The sequence below is a fragment of the Danaus plexippus genome, chromosome 12 (genome assembly GCF_018135715.1).
Source record: "Danaus plexippus chromosome 12, MEX_DaPlex, whole genome shotgun sequence".
Lineage (NCBI taxonomy): Eukaryota > Metazoa > Arthropoda > Insecta > Lepidoptera > Nymphalidae > Danaus > Danaus plexippus.
The window spans coordinates 1,165,532-1,185,078 of record NC_083545.1 but is presented as its reverse complement, the minus strand read 5'-3'; the positions used below and the strand labels follow the sequence as shown (position 1 = coordinate 1,185,078).

At 32.8% G+C, this 19,547-nt stretch overlaps 2 protein-coding genes across 2 annotated transcripts; one reads left to right on the top strand and one right to left on the bottom strand.

Moving 5' to 3' along the window:
* The first annotated feature begins 2,901 nt into the window (after positions 1-2,901).
* LOC116772315 (uncharacterized) lies at positions 2,902-9,906 on the top strand. Its single transcript, XM_032664454.2, has 7 exons — positions 2,902-3,031; positions 3,323-3,538; positions 4,016-4,133; positions 4,577-7,484; positions 7,559-7,812; positions 8,170-8,374; positions 9,727-9,906. Exons 2-7 carry the CDS (start codon positions 3,331-3,333, stop codon positions 9,793-9,795), a joined length of 3,762 nt encoding a protein of 1,253 aa, XP_032520345.2. The 5' UTR covers positions 2,902-3,031; positions 3,323-3,330; the 3' UTR covers positions 9,796-9,906.
* Positions 9,907-10,271: 365 nt separating this feature from the next.
* Positions 10,272-19,367, bottom strand: LOC116772462 (drebrin-like protein). Its single transcript, XM_032664662.2, has 10 exons — positions 19,156-19,367; positions 17,963-18,134; positions 16,023-16,257; positions 15,054-15,151; positions 14,754-14,833; positions 14,317-14,448; positions 13,540-14,069; positions 13,237-13,332; positions 12,088-12,236; positions 10,272-11,882 (listed from the first exon to the last, which is right to left on the bottom strand). The coding sequence occupies exons 1-9, from the start codon at positions 19,236-19,238 to the stop codon at positions 12,088-12,090; spliced, it is 1,575 nt and encodes a 524-aa protein (XP_032520553.2). The 5' UTR covers positions 19,239-19,367; the 3' UTR covers positions 10,272-11,882.
* Between the last annotated feature and the right edge of the window lie 180 nt (positions 19,368-19,547).

The following is a 19,547-nucleotide window of genomic DNA, read 5'->3' as shown; positions in this document are numbered from 1 at the left end:
GATATTGAACAGGAGTCTTTATCACAATCATTATTATCTCACGACAAATAAATAGAGGACACTACTATGCATTTGATAATTTGATGTAATATCTTCCCGTTATTTGCTATGTCATAGCGAGGTGAATTAACACAATAGTTTTAACTTTTGCTTTTCGCTCATTTTATAATTTTCAAGTTATTTAAATTTTATATAACAATTCCAATCTGAAATAGTTTAATGTCCGGAGAATATATTTTTATGCGTTTGAATTTCAAATATTTATAAAGTAGTAATTTTAAAAAAAATGTTGTAGGTATATTTTAAATTTTCAAGCTTAAACCACTAAAACGATTTTTATAAATTTTCGTATAAAGATAGATGAAACCGTGAAGAAGGACATAGGCTACTTTTTATCCCGACCCTGACCCCGATCCAGACTCTACACGGGTGGAACCATAAAGTGCAGTTCGGGTTAAGTGGCCGTAATGGCTGTGAAAAAACCTGATCCAACTGAGATACAGCCTTATTTATTTATCCACATTTGCATATAAGCTATTATCAGGTAAATTTTTATTTCAGATTAAATCGCTAAAGTTCGAGACAGCTGACTCACAATACACTATGTTATAACCAGCAGGTTTCTTTTTTGTATGAGATATTGGGTTGGGTACAATTTGACAAATTTTTTACTGCGAGAAAATGAGTGAATTTTTTTTTTTTCGTGCTTGACAGGCTACAACCGGACCCCCCCCCCCCCCCACCGCACTGTAGCTAACGTCCTAATGCTTTATAATACTATTCTGTCATGTGTCTGACGGACAATCTTTCGAGAAGAAATAAATAACCAAATTTTCATCTGAATCCTTTCTGGACTAAAACATATTGTCAACATAACTGAATATATAGAAATATTGCCAGTTAAAAACTTATAAAAAATTAAATTCGCTTTATATTTTTCTAACACTCAAATCCCTTCGTATTTTCATAATGTAACATAAATTAATTCAAAGCATGTTTTATCAAAGTTATCTAAAAGCACAGTGTTGGTTTTGCCAGAGTTAGAATAACATGGATTATACAAATAGGGAGATCTTAAAAATTAAATATGCTTTTTTAATAATGTTACTCCTATATTTATAACAATCTTTTAAATAAAAATGTAAAATGCTCTTTTTTTGGGTCACTTTAGGTTGAATTTTAAGTGTTAATATCTTGTTATTATTAAATCAATTTTAATACGATTTGGTTCTCAGAATAAAGAAAAAACAATCTTCTATTCTCAATCCCTTCACAATTATATTTTTTCACACTTTTCAACATTATTGTTTTTCTCCTAGCTTGCGAAATGCAACAACTCATTGTAAGCACTTTGTACAATTTGTAACAATAAAAAAATCACATACAATTTAGTGTACTAATGTTTTCTATATCTAAGAAAATCCATGTGAACGCCACAACAACTTTGCAGAAGCTATAAAAACGTTCCTCATCTAACTTATTTTTACTATTCAAAATTAGTCGTGATAGTTATTATAAAGCGCTATGTATATATCTTCCGTGCAATGTCTCTATCTATATTTGAACAGTACTTGTTTAAGATCTGCCAACAGTCCACTAGACTGGGACCTCAACTTGAAAGGAGTGGTAAAGTTTACAAGTGATTAATTGTTATGAGATGAAGTTTGTTGTCATCGCCATAGCTTACTTTTTTTGCGTAATTAAAAAATATTATACTTTAAAGTCTAATCTTTCTAGAATAAAGATGTCCTAAAATCATGTTCGAGTACGACACTCGTTTACTACACTTAAATTTATTTTACTCTAGACAAGATATTTATACAATAGAATTTTTGTTGATTTAGATTTATTAAAGAAGTTCCTAATTGTGACTTCAATCGAAGTTGTTACAATTTATTCATTCATAAGTTAATCTCAAATCGTATCTCTTCCATTCTACACGACACTGGCAGAATATACTGTGCACGTCTTTGCACGTATGGAGGCCATAACCAAGGTCCAAAATATTTATATTTCTTGAGTTGTTGACGTTTTCTTATTTCGTTTATGTCAAATGTTTTTCATATCTGGCAAAAGTCATTTGATAACGGCCTATTTGATAAACACGCATGACATTTGCGTCTGTTGGCCAATATGTTCTTTTGTCAACTTATCGCATTAAAAAGTTTAATACGTGTGCGAATGAAGCCATACCATAAAAAAAGGATTTATGCGTAATTATAGTGTTTCAATCAATTAATTAGCCATAAAGTTTATGATATGATAAGTTCTTTCATTTAGATGGTTTTAAAACAATTCACATATTTACAATAATATTTCACGACGGAATAGATTCTTTTGTCTGTACAAAGCCCTAGTCCGGTCGAGTGTGGAATGCTTTCACATTAGAGCAGTTCAAGTGTTAAAATTTATTTAAAGAAGGATTTAAGAAACTTAATTTGGCATATTGCGCCTGAGATATTAAAATTGTCGCCCCTTTGATCAAGTAAACAAAATTTATCCGAATTCTACTTATTACTTTTACTGTCTTACACGGTTATATCAATTGTTTGTTTTTATAGTTATGTAAAACAGATTTATATTCGAATATTTTGGTAATCTCAATATTATAATATTAAATAACTATGTACTTTTTAGTATAATGTTGAAACAAATCAAATATATATTGAGCTTAATAAAAATACTATTCATTTATGTGTTATTATTGTCATAAACTCAAAAACTTTGATGTTAGTTTATCAAATTACATTTTAATCTTCAGTAAATTTATTATAAAACATATGTTGAATCGTTTTTTTTTTAAATTCTCTATATAACAATTTATATCTGTAGCCATATAACTACAACAGTTACGTACGTAAATTGGAACGTGTCAATTTTGTTTTCGAAACGGTTCTTAATGTCAATTCAGTTGATGTTTAAAATTTGTTTTACTTTATAACTGTGCCATTTAAATGCAATCTTAAAAAAATAATATCTGCTTATAAATATGAAAACTTATTAAAACATAGTTTTAATTTCAAATTGAAAGGTAAATTTACTATATTAATATGATTTTTACATAACATATTGACACTACAAAGCTTTGCTTTTTGTGTTTATAAAGAAAGCCTGTAAATTATAAAGAAACTTCTTTTACTGTTTACAATAATATCTCGAAAGTAATTAAATTCAGCATTTTGTTCAGTGGCAATTAACTTTTATGTATTAAAATGATATGTATCAAAATGAATCTTAAAGGAACTTATTAATTTATCATTCTTTTTGATCTCATGTCAAGCTTCAGCTATGTAATAGGTTTTATTCTATAACTTTATTTTAGAAGAGAAAATGCCAAGCTCGAGGATACCATCACCAGCTCGGTCACAAGGAGTAATATCGACTCCACGGCGACCTCTGCGACGTACTCGAAGTGTAGATTCTCCTGCAAGAACGAACTTACGCCTCACGTCTATAATATCTGAATCGATCAAATTGTCTCCTTTACCAAGTCGGCAATCAGTACTTAATGATGACAGAGATATTGATATACCTGGACGTAAGTATATTTTCGCAACTATTATGTAATTTAATTTTCACTATTTACATGCTTTTTAGAACCTTATTAATATGAAACTTAATTGCCCTAATTTTATACATGTATCCCCCAATACCTGGGTATCAAGAATCATAGATATGTAAAAACATTATTCTCAAGAAAGTTATATCAAAAAGAAACGATTGGATTTTATAAGGTTTTTCCGTATATCAGTACGGCTAAAAATGGAGAAAAATAATAACTTACTTTCATATCAATACATAACAAAAACTCATACAATCATTATATTCTGTTAGAACAAAATACACTTAAGTTTAAATTAATGCAATATCAATTATTACATTCCTTCCATTATTGCTTAATACAGTTTGGAAAAAAATAGATAAACTTAATGATTAAATTAAATATTGTGTCAGAATAAGTTATAAAAATGACAGATAATGCATGGCCTCACCGATTGTATGACAATTATTTCAGGTAGGAGCTGGTGGAAGAAAATAGACGATAACTCGAGAGATGTTCAAGAACTGCTAGAGAGCAAAGACTTGGTTGAAGTGAATAATCTAGCTGATGAATTTGATGTGGAAGTTTTAAGGTAGTTAATGGCATCCATACTGCCAATACATACCAAAAAACTATATTCAATTTGTAATATATGTTTTATGCTAAGTAGCAAGACTGAATGTCGGAACTATATATACAAAAGTGAGCTACCTACATTATACTGGACATGATATTATTATGTAATAATACTGAGGAAATATAACTAGTACATATAAAATATGTGTTTTTAAATATCTATCCATTATATGTATATATTTTTTTAGATTTTAGTAAGGTTTTTGTAAAAAGACTTTTAAATTTTTTTAAGAACCGAAATACATACTGAATAAAATTTATTGATCTTTATTCGGCTTAACAAGAACAATTAAAATTGATTATATCTTAGCAAGTACTGAATTTTTTTTTTTTGTTTATTTAATTTTAAGTTCCTAGTTGAATTTAAATTCTTAAAATATAATTTTGTTCTCGTTTCAGCCAAGAAAAGAAGAATTACTCATTAGACTTACCAGAGAGCAGCGATGGCGAATCAATTAACAGCATAATTATACCTCAGAGAAAGATATTCAAACCAGTGGATAACGAGCCTAAACAGAAATTTGGGAATATTATGAGTAGCCGAGTTCCTTCAAATAAACATGATAGAAGTCTTGTAGAACAAAACAATGAAATTAGTAAAGGATTTAAAAATCTATTCAATCAACCCTCTAAACCGAGGACGAAACCAGTGTTTCCGTCTGCCCTACTTAATGTTTCAGCAAATAAAACTATTAATAAAACCAAGGAGCTACCCCCGGCAGAGATAAAAGGACAGGTTCGCAGTTTATTCGGTGCTAGACAAGGGGCCAAACGTAGGAACATGTTTGCAGACTTCATTGTGTCCGAAAGCGAGGACGAAATACCGGAGATACAACCAAGAGTGTTTGGATTTCAAAAGAAAAACGAACAAAAACGACGGGCAAGCTCAATGTCACGTCATTCGCCGACGTCGAGTATAGATTTAGAAATAGACGATTGGAGACTTCTACCGTCTTCGACTTTAGTTGAAAATATACTTGAAGAATCTCCAGTAAAGAGAGCGAAATTAAATGTATCAGAATCCAAGGAAATTGAAAACATTCATAGCAATACTCCCAAAAGAACCATTACACCGAAAACATCAGCGAATCCCAAACAGAATATAACCAAGAATGTGTCTGAAAACAATTCTTTCGACGATGATGAAGTCAATGAAATTAATATAAAACCACAAAACAGTTATTCAAATAACAGCAGAGTTACGAGAAGTCAATCATTAAAAGAAAATTCGGTGTCCGCCCCCAGAACCCCCGACATTATAAATAAAAGCAAACAACAGCAACTCAATAAGAATAGTGTTACGTCTAAACCCGTTGAAACAGTCGCTAACACAAGAGATAGTGAACAAGGACAAAATAACTTAGAAGAAATGGATGAAGATTTTACATTGAAATATGATAATGATGAAGAAATTAGCAAAAAGAGTCCAGATAATAAAAATCCTAACACACTTAAACTTGATGAAGTAGACAATATTGCAGTAAGTGAGAAGAATAAAAAGTCAATAGAAATACATGGGATACTGCAAAAATCTAATAACGAATCATTGCTGAGCCAGAATGATATAATGGTTAATGAAATTAGCGAGGTCTCTAACGTCGGAACACACGAGAAAAGCGTAGTAAAAAATAAGAGTGCACTTATACAAGATGAATTGATACCAAATAAAAATGGCAGTGCTGTACTTGATAAAGAAAAAGAGAGAGACAGAAATAAATCAATACATAACTCATCAAGAAATAGAAATAAAGCTGTAAGTGAAACTTCCCAGCGCGTAAGCAATATGGCTGTAGATAAAAGTATTTCGCTTAATGAAACTAACAAGCAAGAAAAAGAAAACAATACTGTCGGTGAAGAGGAAAGCGGAGGTGTACACTCTGAAGTTAATGCTGATATGAAAGAAAAAGATACGGACGCGACCCTTGTTGAGGAAAACAACGATCAGAACATTCCAGATGTACCAATAGAAGACAATAACGCGTCACAGGCACATAAAGAAGACGAAAATGCTAAAGATATCAACGAAAGTAAAAAGAAGCAAACATCTAATAGGAAACAAAGTACCAAAAACGTCAGTAGCAGGATAAGTTCACCAAACGTAAGCCACGACACTACAGGAATACACAGGAAGAAGGAAGAAACACAAGTGAAATCTCCAGAAGTCATCTTGCATGATAAGACTCGCGATATAGATTCGTTTACAGTACAGGGTAGGAATACAAGTGCTAGGAAAACCAAGAGCATAATATTTAAGAATAAATCTATAACACACAGTCTAGCCCCGGTCAGGGAGAGCATTGGATTTTCTGATGGAACTAGAGATTCTAGCGCGGAAGGTTCCGGCTGGGACTCCCACAGAACTACTAGGAAAACTTTAAGACAAACTTTCGGCAAAGATTTCACTCCAAGGAAATCGTTAAGAGCTCTTGTTATGGAGAAAACGGCAAAACTACAAGCCGCTAATTTCAATGAGGTCGGTGAGAGAAAGAAAAGCCCTCAGGCTCGCTCGACCGCCTATGGTGAGGTTCAGGGTGAATTTCACTCATACCAGGAACCAGAGCCGTTACAGGTTGAAGAAAGCGTTGAATCAGTGCAAAGTGAAGAAAAACATTTGGATGAACAAAATGAAGATATTACGCCTGACCAATTGGATGGTGGAGACGAAAACAAGGAGACTTCAGCTGACCAATCGGATGAGGAGGAACAAGACGAAGATCCGACTGACGAATCAGATGAAGGGGAACCATCTGGACGATCGGATGAAGAGCAACGAAACAATGACATGTCCGCCGAACACTTGGATGATCAGGAACAAGATATAGAAGTATCAGATGACCAGTCTGATCATGAAGAACAAGATAAGGAAATAACAGCTGACCGGTCAGATGAAGAAACATCAGCTGAACAATTGGAGAATAAAGAACTTGATGGAGAAGAATCAGATGAACAGTCTGACGATGAAGAACAAGATAAAGAAGTAACAGCTGACCGGTCACTTGAAGAAACCTCAGCTGAACAATTGGAGAATAAAGACCAAGAGGAAGAAGAATCAGTTAACCAGTCTGATGAAGAAGTATCAGTTGAACAATTTGATAATCAAGAACAAAACGAATCATATGAAGAAGTAACAGGTGACCAAAGAAATGAATCGATAGACAATAATATTTCATATCCTGAAGCTCAAGACGTGAGAGAAGTGACGAAAGACCGGGCAGATGACGAGACACCGAAACGTACGAAGCAGACGAGCCTAGAAACATACTTACAAAAAATAAAACAAGACAACGCTGAGAGGAAACGGAAAATGGTTTGTAAACGTTCTGTTAATTGCTGCTACAATCATCATAATCTTATTTAACATTCCACGTTGTTGATTTTCAGGAAGAGGAGATCAGGAATTCCCTTAAAGTACCAAGGAGGGACAACTTCGACCTCTTCAAGGTTCCACAGAAACCGGTCAAACGAATCGTTAAAGTACAAAAACCGAAAGTTAAGCAAATGAAATCACTCGCCGTGTTGCCCGCCGAGGTTAGAGAGGACATACAGTATAAGCCGCCGAAGAGGTTCCAACCCGCCAACGCGTCCTGGATCACTAAACGGCTGTACAAGTTTTTGGAAACCAAACTCGAGCCAAAGTGAGTTCCTGGAATTATTAATTGCTATGTTTTAATCTCACCCAACGTTCTGTATCTAACTCGTGACACTGATAACATCTCGCTAATAGTCTGTTCTACCAATATTTTACATTATTGTATATATTATTTTCCAGTGCATTCCAAAACTTCACAAGCGATTTTAAATCCGACTTCAGTCCACCGAGACAAAATATAATAAGGGCTGTGATTTCTTAAACACCAATCAAAATCGAAAAGAATTATTTTATTCCATACATTTTTACTTGGGAAAAAAAATAAGTTTAGGCTGTTAGATCTGTGTGAAAATTAAGTCTAGATTTTTCAGATAGCAATTAAAATTATTCTTCCACTCCACAGATACGACTACAAAGCTCGCATTCGAGCAGAGAAGCTAGTGGAATGTATGTACACGTTGACCAAAGAAATCAGGAGACACGACACGCCGCGGGTGGACGGGGTCAACGAACTCAAACACGAAATGGCGAAGCTAGACCTGGTCAAGACACACTTCGACTTCTACGAGTTCTGTCACCAGTTCCTGCCCAGAGAGATACGGGTTAAGGTACTAATATCAATTTGTAATATATATGTATGTATAACCCGTTTCATTTAGACTATAATCTGGAAATAATCATAGTCAGAATTTTTATGCCAATGATTATGGTCATAAATAATTTAAAGTGAGGTCAATGTAGTCAGTCAGTCAGTCGAATGCATTGACCTCAATTTTGCAATCATTTCCAGTTATTTCAGTAAATATTGTTTATACGATGAAAATTCATGAGGACTAAAGTTGTTGAAAACCAAATTTGTTATAACTTTTTTTTCTTATCATCTTTGCAAAAAAAAAAGACGACAAAGGGAATATGGCTGAGAAAGGTTTTACCTTGAACCTTATTGAAAAAAAAATCCAGGTTACCCGTATTTTTAAGCTTCTCTACTAGCCTAGTATGTGTTCAATGTAGTTACCATCAAAATCAGAAATTTCTTTCCTTAAATAATTATTTTTCATTGGCATAATATTTGCTTTTAGTTTTTTAATATAAAAAAAAAAATATTTAGGGGTTTTATTCGACTGTGGTTGTTATGAGAACTGCTAAAGATACGTCAGTATCATGTTCTTGCACGTTCCTGTGACCAGGAAATGTAACGATCAGTCATAGATTTTTGACTTTCAAGAGAAAAGCATTTAAATGAAACTAATATATTTCGGATATACTTTTCAGCAACCGTGATCACAGCAGGCGAGTAACCGAAACGTCGGGATTATGTTGTTTTAAAATAATAAAATCCGCGTAGTATATCCGAAAATATGTTAGTTTCACTTAAATGAATTAAACTCGCGAAAGTCTTAGATCTCATTAAGAGAAAAGTAGATAAGGGCCTAAAATTACAACGATTGCGTTTAAATTATATAACTGACGCAATTACGTAATAGTCACAGAAATGATATTATAAAAATTAAATAAGGAAAGTTTAAAGAAATAACTCTGACGATTCGTCGTATAGACAGTTAAATAAAACGATAACCTGTAATTTTTAACCTTTTAATGAGCTAGGTTTCATTGTTCGTTTTAAGAACAACTTTGAACGTAGAAAAATTATCACTGGCACTATTTAAACACCTATCCGAGTACATTTTAAAAGTATATAAACTACTCTGTGGAAACGGTTTCATAAATTCTCATAACTGATATATTCTTATAGAAATCTGTATCAGAAATTTTTTTCAGTCTTATAAATATTTTTTTAACTGATAAATTCTGATACCCAGTTAGCTGTTTTGTATCAGAATTTATAAGACTTTTTCCACAGGGTAAAACGACAATACACTGGAACTATTTGAACCGTAAATTTAACTTGTACTTACAACATTACTATAGATTAATGTTGCTATATTTATTGCACTTGCAGGTGGTCCCCGACGTCGTCAACAAGATCCCTTTACCGAAACACGGCGTGTTTTCGGATATTCTAAGATGAAGCTGCTGAGACTCGTCTGTAAAACTTCGGGAAAGTTTTCTCTGGCGAGTGTTGAGAATGAATTACATTGTTTTATAATAAACATTCGTTATTTAACGCTAACACCTCTTGTGTTAGTGTTTCCTGTAGCTGTCCTTGCCGTGTTTTTGGTCGGCAGGAATCAATTAAAAGCGATCCCGTTTTTATTTTACTCCATCAAAGCAATTTTTTAAATAAACCAGCAACAAAATACAACAATTAAAAAAATAGAATCATGAAAAGTTCGTATGCATCTACGTTTTACTGAAATTATTATTTTTAAGTTAGGAAAAATACTTGCAATAAGTGGTACGGGATAATCTACATGGAATAACTTTCACGTGGAACCGTTTGCTAGATTTATTACTATCTAGTTTTTAGATTTGCTACACAAAAATGCAGCGTATCATTTATGTGAAGAAAAAAACCATTATATATGATATAAATAAAATAACCCCTTGTCTAGCTCAGTTTATTCGAAAATAGGTTACGAATGTACAGTTATGTTACAATACAACGGAGCACCATACAACAGGGAATGTAGTGTGACAAACATACATACAGCCCATACGGCCGGGTACACGGCTATAATGATCACAAAATATTAACATTCCCATCGAATACATCGGAATAAGCAAAAAACGCTTTAAACGAGTATACTAAGGAAAAATATTGTCCTTTACAAATCATATTTTATTGTAGTTAATAGGTAACGGAATACTATCATGATTATCGATTAAAAAAGAATAAATGTCAAACGAATAATAGCATTGTGTAAAGTATCGATAAAAATTTAAAGCTATATCCAGTAAGCTATTTAGTACCACCTAGGGAGAAACATAATAGACACAGTTCTAATTGCACTAAACATATCAACTTAACAAGCTACCACTAAGTGTAAATCTAAAATGCTGTACATATTTTTTTTCAGTTTATAATATCAGTACATTTATTTGTGACCTGCGACTTAGGAATTAAAATTATAATAATGTGATTAAATAAATCGTTTACAGATTCAAGCTCGCGGCTTGTGTCTGTTCAGGGCTTAACATTCTAAAAGGTCTAAAAAACTTTAGTGTAGACTCGGTGCGTACAATACTAATGAACATTTAAAACGGGGGCTGTTCACTGATCACGTGTTTTTTTTATTTTGTATACGAGGCCCGCTTTCAATCGCAATATTACATACAAAATCGTACAAAATTGGGTATAAATCATTTTTGGCACTACTAAGACACAATTTCGAGGATATAATTGGTTTCTAAGGTTATCAAGTCACACCTCCATTCAACAAGGCCTATAATTAGTCTATTTGAATAAAAGCTATTAGTAAGAAATTCTAATAGGAAAAAATCCTATGACTCGAAATTTAAGAATAAACACATTCAAATTTTATGTAGACAGAACAATTTTGATTTAAAAGTTTTTTTTTTTTAGTTTAAAACCTCATAATTACAGTTCTGACTTTTTTTTCAGTCTGTTCAAAAAGTTCGAATAACAAGTACATTTTTTTAAATCTAAAAAGTTTGTTGTTAATAAATTTCATCAAGCACTAATTAATTATTAAGTAGCAATAACTAATAAGTAATTTCTATTAAGAGATCGAAAAGAATTTTATTTTGACTAAAATATAACAAGCTATAATATAAACCACTTTAGCCGCGCCGTCTGGACCTTGGGAAGCACTGTCCAGAATATAAAAAAAAAATATTCAGTTAATTAATAAATGCAAAAAGTTCAAAAATAATACAATTATGATAATTAATACAATTATGATCATAAGTCAATAGTTCCTGGACGTCTAATTTAAAATTAATCTTATTATGAGAATAAAGATATTTTATTGCTGCTGACGTCACATTTCTAATTCTAATAATATATGTAGTTTGGTCGTTATATAAAAAAAAACAAATAAAACGTACGTAGCTGATAGCGAAGGAGTTTGGTTGGTGTTATAAATCTCGAATTAACTCAATACTTAACCGAGGTTTAGTGTAAACATTTTGATAGCAAGGATCCTTGTCGGAGTAGCGGCCGACATACAGATGTAGGTGGCGATGTAAAATTACCTGGAAAATTAATTTTATATTCATTCATTAAATTTGTTCAATTACAATACACTCAAGTCAAATAGGAAAAAAGACAGAAGGAAAATAAAAATTTGCTCATACTAAATTTTTAATAAAAATTATTTTATGTTATGGTACTATTTGTATGTGTACTACAACTTATATATGCATATACATGTACTATTTGTACCCTAAAGTACATTACCTAGCGTGGTGGAGGCAGTAGTTCTACATAGTTAGCGGGGAAGAGGCCAAAATGTCCCCGGGGGCCGAGTCCCTGCCACCAGCCGGCATCCACCTGCTCAATGTGTGTGATCACATCACCCGGGTCGAATGTGATCTCGGACTCATCAGCTGCAATCGCGTATATTTGAATTAATTAAATATTAATATAAAAACTATTTTTTGAGATACTATTTAATGTCATAAATCTGCTTAATGTTGAAAGAAAAGACGAAATGTACCGGAAGGAAAAAAAAGTAAGAGTAGACAGGGAAAGCGCGGGGAAGCCGAGTTAAAGAAAGTATCTGGAATGATTATGAATAGCAAAAAGTATGAGGACAGCCCTAGCAGCAAGCTCGAGCCCGGAGCAGTGATGGGAGTTACAGTTAGTATTGTATATAAATTAAAGTGTATACCCACGACAGCGGGGTGATATTTATACAATACTAGGAACCAGCCCCGGCTTCGCACGGGCTCTTTACAAAAAATATAAAATAGCCTATTTAATTTTGAGAATTATTATGATTATAATAATATAATATTAATTTAAAAAGTAAGTTACAGATACTGATGTAGGCTTGAAAACGAAGTAATTTATTTTGATTAGACTTAGTACCGTATTAATAATCTTTCCAATAATCGCTTTAGGAATGGCAATTTTTAAAAGTTGTAAGATGGATATAGTATGTTATCCTCAAGGTATAGACATGTGCCACCGCGGATTTTTCTGTACGCCTATATAAGATACACAATTCCGCCATATATAATTTTGTTATATCTCAAAAACTTTAGGCAGCGTTTTCGTTAAAATGTCTCAGACGGCTCATGTTTTCCCGACATCTTCAATAAATATCGTTAATGTACACCCAAGTAAATACAAAATCTTAACAAATTATATACTATATATATATAATAATATAACCTTCCTCGAGAATCACGCTATCTTGTGGTAATAACTGTTTGATAATTGGTGCAGTAGTTTTTCCGTTTATCGCGAACAGACAGACGCGGCGAGGGACTTTGTTTTATAATGTTTTGACATTTTTTTGTGAAATTCAGACAAGCCTAGTAAAAAGTTTCTGCCTCAGAAAACTCTATATATTTAATATTCATATATATTATTTATACAAACCAGCCTGGTAGTCATACAGCGCTCTGGCTGACAGTCCGGGGTCATCGTCCAGGTCTTCATATATGGTGCTCTCCTCCATACCCTCGGGCGAAACATCTGGAACATAGACACAGAAGTATTGGAAATGATTAAAATATGGATTCAACTTGATTGGAATATTCTAGGATAGTCTATGTAATAAAATTTATATAATAAGAATATGTGAGGGTAGCCAGGTGTGGCAACGCTTATATTACAGAGATATCACTATAGCCGTTATTGTATTTATCCACAACGTGCCGGTGCCGGGCACCGCTCACCCACCTTCAACGTCCGCGGCGCCGTTCTCCTTGTAGCGGACGTTCTCTATGACCGTGTCCTGCCTGCTCAGCTCCCTGTCGCCGTTCTTGGTGTAGGGCGACCTCTTTATGGTGCTGAACTTGTTGTCGCTGTCCTCGTCGTCGTTTTCGTTGGAGCTGTAGTAAGCGTCGAACATTTCGTTGTCCACAATGTTCTGCTTAATGATGGGCTCGCTCTGCTTGTTGTATTCGGTGTAGCTGACGGCGCTGAACGAGCCGGGTTGATTCTCCGCGCTCGGGCTGAGGTCGGTCGGGTCTATGATCGGCTCGTGCTGTATCTGCGAGGGGCTCTCGAGGCACATTTTTATCTTATCGATGTTTTTGAGCGGGCTGGTTTTTGCTGGTGGCTGATGTTCGTCGCCGAGAGTGTCCGTCTCTTGTTTCGCCGGCGGAGTTTTCGGTCTCGGGGTCGTCTGTGACGTGTTCTGAGAGAAAGTGTTTATCCTTTGCGCTATCACTGAACTTCTGATTGGCTTCTCTGGTATGGAGTTTGACCTGGAAGATGAAAGGAACATTATTAGAACAAACAAATAGCCATAAAGACAGAGCGGACAGCGACATTTTATTCTTTTAATCTAAATTTAGACAAATAAACTATGACCTTAAAAGATAACTGAAACTTTAATATTCCATTGCATTTTTGTTTTGATTAATATATTTCTTTTGACACGGTCTACAAATTTATTTTAATGTTTTCTATCTATGAAGTAATAGGGTTGTCTAATTATTTTTTAAGCCTCACTTAGTGACTCGCTGGCCCTGCGCTAAATGTTCTTGGAACACAGCCCTAGCGGCGGCGGTCGAGGCACCGATAAGGGCCCGAGCTTCTTGAGACCTTTGTCGTCGGAGGCCCTCCGCGTCCGATTGAGGGGGCCTGAATAAAGTTAATTTAAGACAAATAAGTACCTAACAAGCAAAGATAATTATAATACTCTTATTTTAAATATAAAATAGTCTCAGCGCAAAAACTTTTAAAAGTTATTTTTTTTTATGAATGAACATTTATTTGATTTTAGTAAAATTTTGTAGAAACATAATTAAATTAGTATTGGGATATATAAATTATTTAAACTTAAATTTATTAATTAAAAATTTTACACTTTTAATCTAAAAAGTTAACCGACCAAAAAAAATATAATAAGGTAAGTAAAAATATATATATATTGAATCGGTACACACTTTTGTTGTTCTGTTTGCGCTCTCTTTGCTGCCTCTAACTCATCTCTTCTTCTCAATTCTTCCTCGCCTTTCTTCTTTTCCTAGAAATCGATATACAGAATTATTTAATGACCAATTTCATAGTAACCCTCCATCACTCTCAATATCAGCAGCGATACTTTAAAATAATACAACTGAACAATAGTTTTATATCAAACACCATAATCTTTAATACAACTACATAGTTTCGTGTGAAAAATAGCATCAGTTTAAATATTGCCCAAAAAGAATGACCTTAACAAAATCATTCATCAACAATACCTCTTCCCTGCGCTTCCTCTCCGCTTCGACTCTCCTCTTCTCTTCTAATTCCTCTTTCATCCAAAACTGGTCCCTTTCCTTGGAATTGATTTCTTGAACTATAAAACGTCCAGTTAATAACTCACATACTATGAAGTATTTATGCTTATCAAGTGTTAATATCAAATAAATTCGGTTCCGTATAATTTAATTGTACGTCAATATATAAATTAAAAAAAAAAAAACCTCTCCGTAAACTTTTCTTCCGCGTCCTAATCTCATCACCAGCTTTTCTCGATAGCAACACGTCCTGGTTTGTGAAAACATTGTTCATTTCTTATGTTTGTTACGTTTTACGTCTAGAATACGTTGGCTGAATGTGTCGTTACTGACTACTGTATACACTGACATTATCACACAATGCTAGCGAGCGATCGTTGCATTCTTACCGTTATGGCGAACAATGCTACATTTTGGCACGTTCCTAGACAGTTCCTACCGCTAAAGCCTGTAGCGATTAAGTTAGGCTATAATTTTCGTCGTGGTGGCCTGGAGGTTAAAGGCCCGCCTCTCATACGTGAGGGCGCGGGTTCGAAACGTGGCAAGCACCGATGTGATCTTTTCCGAATCATATGTACTTTCTAAAAGTATTTAGACACCACTGACGGACGGTGAAGGAAAACATCGTGAGGAAAAGTGGTATTAAAATTTCAAATTATAAGATTGAAATTCCTTTCAAAAAAGGCCTTTGCTCAGCAGTGGGCTCCTATTAGCTGATGATGATGCTGATATTTTTCGTCATAAATGATATTAAGTTTATATCTTTTCTGATTACCCAGGATATTATTAAAATTAAATTAACCAAACTGTTAAATACATATAATTATTAATGTTCATTCATAATGATTGACGTCTGGTATGACAAAAAAATCGACAAAAATACAAAAACATGCAAAGAAACACACAAAAATGAGATAAAATTCCACTTACCAGGATTAACTTTTTTATACGTGGTCCCGACAGGTCCACTGGGCGGCAACTCCTCGGTCCTAGACTTGAAGTTGAATGCCGAGCCAGCTTTAGCCAGTTTATCCAATATGATCTTCTCGTCCAGATCGTCTTCAGTCCTCGCATGCATGGTTGCATGGAAACCGTTGAACAGCTGGGACACATGCTTGATATGATTAGCGCACGTTCCCTTTCGTACAGTCGGAGCGCCTTCGCCCTGATACATCATATATTCTTACCCCAATTTATTAAGATTTAACAACAAATAAATGATAGAAAAGAATGAGACAATATTTCGTTGCGAAAATAGAAACAGGATGTTTAAAGAATATCAAAATCAGACTACAGTGATTAAGTATTGATTTCTCTGTTGTCTATAATTTTAAGTTTTTCTATTTAAATGTTCTCGTCAACTTTATAATAAAAAAATGATACAGAATATAAAAAAGCGATTAATTTATTATTATTATTATTATTATATATATATCATAATTGAAGTTTGTGTTTAAACAAAAAGTTTTCAAATAAAATTATTATTAGTCATTGAAAAAAGTCGCTGTAAAAAAAAAAATTTCAAAGACATTTAATTCAAATTCTAGAACGTTACGGTCCATAAAGTTTAGTAATAATAAGGTTTAATTAATTTTCTTAAAACATAATTTAACACTGGCACCGCGTTTCAGACCGCGGTTATCGGTTTTGGTTACAATTTAGCATTTAATTAATTGAATCAAAATATTCGTATTCACATCTTTCGAATAAACTACAAATTATTTAATGTTTTAATATTTGCATAAAGCCTGACCCATAACAATTATCTGTTTTTGACCTCAAAATTAAAATGTTTTCTCAAATATAAGCTATTCAGTTAAGGACATTATACAAAGAGATGTCTCTGTTTAATATTTTTGTCTGTCTGCCTGTTCGCAAAGAAAGTTCTAGAGCAGCCAAAGAGATTCTCTTTGAGGCTATGACGCGACGACAGAAGATTTATACCAAAACCAGTTATAGAATAGGCAAAAATGCTTTAAAATTACATTGAAAAAAATCTAAGCTGTAATTAATAGTTAATTCCAACATTACCTAAATAACTTTTTCAAATGAAACACAATCTGAGGCTAATGAGAGGACCATTATGAAAATATAATATAGATAACCTTTGACACAACATATCATGTAAACCAGGTGCATAACATGGTAGGCTTAGCTTGGCTTGGCTATTTTTATATGACCGTATAATATCAAAAGTACCTCAAACAACGAATGTAATAAAATCGAATGTAAGCGTACATTTGATTAATTAAATAGTAATTCTGGATCTGATCTCATCGTATGAATCATGTCAATATAAGCGATGCTAATGAAATCATTTAAATAACCTGCCAGCGATATATATACAAAACACAATATATTGATGTAACATGACACTGTCTTTAAGATCTCTCAAACCAATACTCTGTACTACTATTTATAACACATTTACAAGATAACGTAGGCCATAGTTGTAATTATATTCACTATATTATTTGTATGACTTTGCATCGTATAATTTGTTTTGCTATGTAAATATTTATCTATGTGTAAATTCCCATTTAAAGTCACATATATCAGTGACAACATAAACCAAAGTACGACATCACTTTATCCAGTCGAATTTTGGTTTAATGCCTTTCCTTCGGAACACATAATTTTTAGCCACCAAGACGTACTTTAAAATGAAAGAAAACCTGCTGGTGTTCATTTCATCTCCTTATCACGAGAGAGTGGGTCTTATCAAAGGTGATATATCAAATTCAAAGGTATAACATTAAAAGGTAAAAGAATTTAACATTTTCAACGATCCATACAATTACAACATGTAATTCAGTTGTACATGTAATACTATTTATTACAATGAAAGATAATATATTATCTGTACTCGCCTGCCAGTTGATAAGCACATATTTAGATATGCTGCCATTGGGCAAATCAACCTTGAGGAAGGCATATTGTATTTTGCCGCTGTTAAATTCATCTATAAGCTCCGTGAGTCCTCCGTCCCCGCTGCTGATGTGCTTGAGGTCATTCGTTAAACCGTCATATCCAAATAGAGCCCTTAAATTATACACAACCTTTTTAAAAGGAAAATAATGTTGAATTACAATACTGACTGGGTTATAAACTAGTTCTTGGTCTAAAATAAACAATTTTATTACCAGAGAGCTAAAGTTTCTTTTTATTATGATATTTAAAAGGAAAAAAGTAGAATTATTATATTTATTCCACCTTTAAATGAATGTTAGATGAAAGTGTCTTCATATATATTTTACCAAAAAATGTTTCCCTAGCAAAGCATAAGATATGTCTATCGGAGACATTTTAAATTGATTGACAGAAAACAAAATAAATAAAAATACATTATGATTTGACCTGGTGACAAAAATAAGGATATAAAAAGCAATTATGATATACATGTTAAAATGTTTGACATTTAATCTTTAGTTTATAAATACCTACAATAAATTTAAACATATCTTTGGGATACAGAATTCAAGATTTTTTCACATTAAATACCTTTTTTATGTTTGAGTCATTGTGATTGTGAAGAATAAATTAGAAATACAGTTAACGACAAATCAAAAACTTTCTATTTTATTCCCATTTTATCACCATTGAACTCGCTGATAACAAGAATTCCAAATACAGTTTTACAAGAAATTAACTGGGAAGAAAAATGAATATTAGATAAGTGAAAATTATATATGTAAATATATTACTATGAGTTAAAAAAATGGATAACTATTTATAAGAGTAACACTTTTAACAATAAATTATTTATTTATAAGTGATGTAATTACTTTTTATACGAAAATCATTAGGAATACTTTCTCTATTTAATCGAGTACAATTTAAGTTTTATCACGAACAAAACATAAACTGAGATAGGTTCGGAATTTATTTTCACAAATCGAAGTATCGAGAATACTCCTCCAGCTCTAGTATTAAGAAAAAAATCAGTAATACTAGGTAAAATTAAAGGAGTGATTAGCCACGTCAAATACTTTATAAGATTTTATTAAGGGATGTTTATTTAATTTCTGTACAAATGGGTTGTGTAAGAACGGAATATCCTTACCAATTGGTATCCGTTTTTTCGTCTAGAACATCTTTCCAGGCGTCGACTAGTGCTTGTTTATGTTTTTCTAAGTTTATAGCCATTTTTCATTATTTGTACTCAATCGTACAAATATTAAGATGTTGGAATTTTGATGAAAATACAAAACGCCGAAAGCAAAAGCCCAGACTGACTCACAACAATCCTTGTCACATCACAGACTAAAATGAAAAGTTCATTCAACTGTCAATGGAAGCAAAAGTGAAATCGAAATCATAGATACTACTTTTTAGAAAGAAAATTTTTACTAAAAAAAATACTAATGTTTTGTAATTTATGTAAAATTTTTGTGTACATTAAAGGGCTCTTGAAAATATTTTTAATATTTTCCATTTATTCTTTGGTCTTATTAG

Excerpts from the sequence above, each read along its gene's own strand:
- LOC116772315 (XM_032664454.2), top strand. The coding sequence starts at position 3,331 with ATGCCAAGCTCGAGGATACCATCACCAGCTCGGTCACAAGGAGTAATA. Across the intron at positions 3,539-4,015 it reads AGATATTGATATACCTGGAC|GTAGGAGCTGGTGGAAGAAA; the intron begins GTAAGTATATTT and ends CAATTATTTCAG. Across the intron at positions 7,485-7,558 it reads CTGAGAGGAAACGGAAAATG|GAAGAGGAGATCAGGAATTC; the intron begins GTTTGTAAACGT and ends GTTGATTTTCAG.
- LOC116772462 (XM_032664662.2), bottom strand. The coding sequence starts at position 19,238 with ATGGCTATAAACTTAGAAAAACATAAACAAGCACTAGTCGACGCCTGG. Across the intron at positions 14,834-15,053 it reads AGAGGAAGCGCAGGGAAGAG|GAAAAGAAGAAAGGCGAGGA; the intron begins GTATTGTTGATG and ends ATCGATTTCTAG. Across the intron at positions 12,237-13,236 it reads GCTGTATGACTACCAGGCTG|CTGATGAGTCCGAGATCACA; the intron begins GTTTGTATAAAT and ends ACGCGATTGCAG.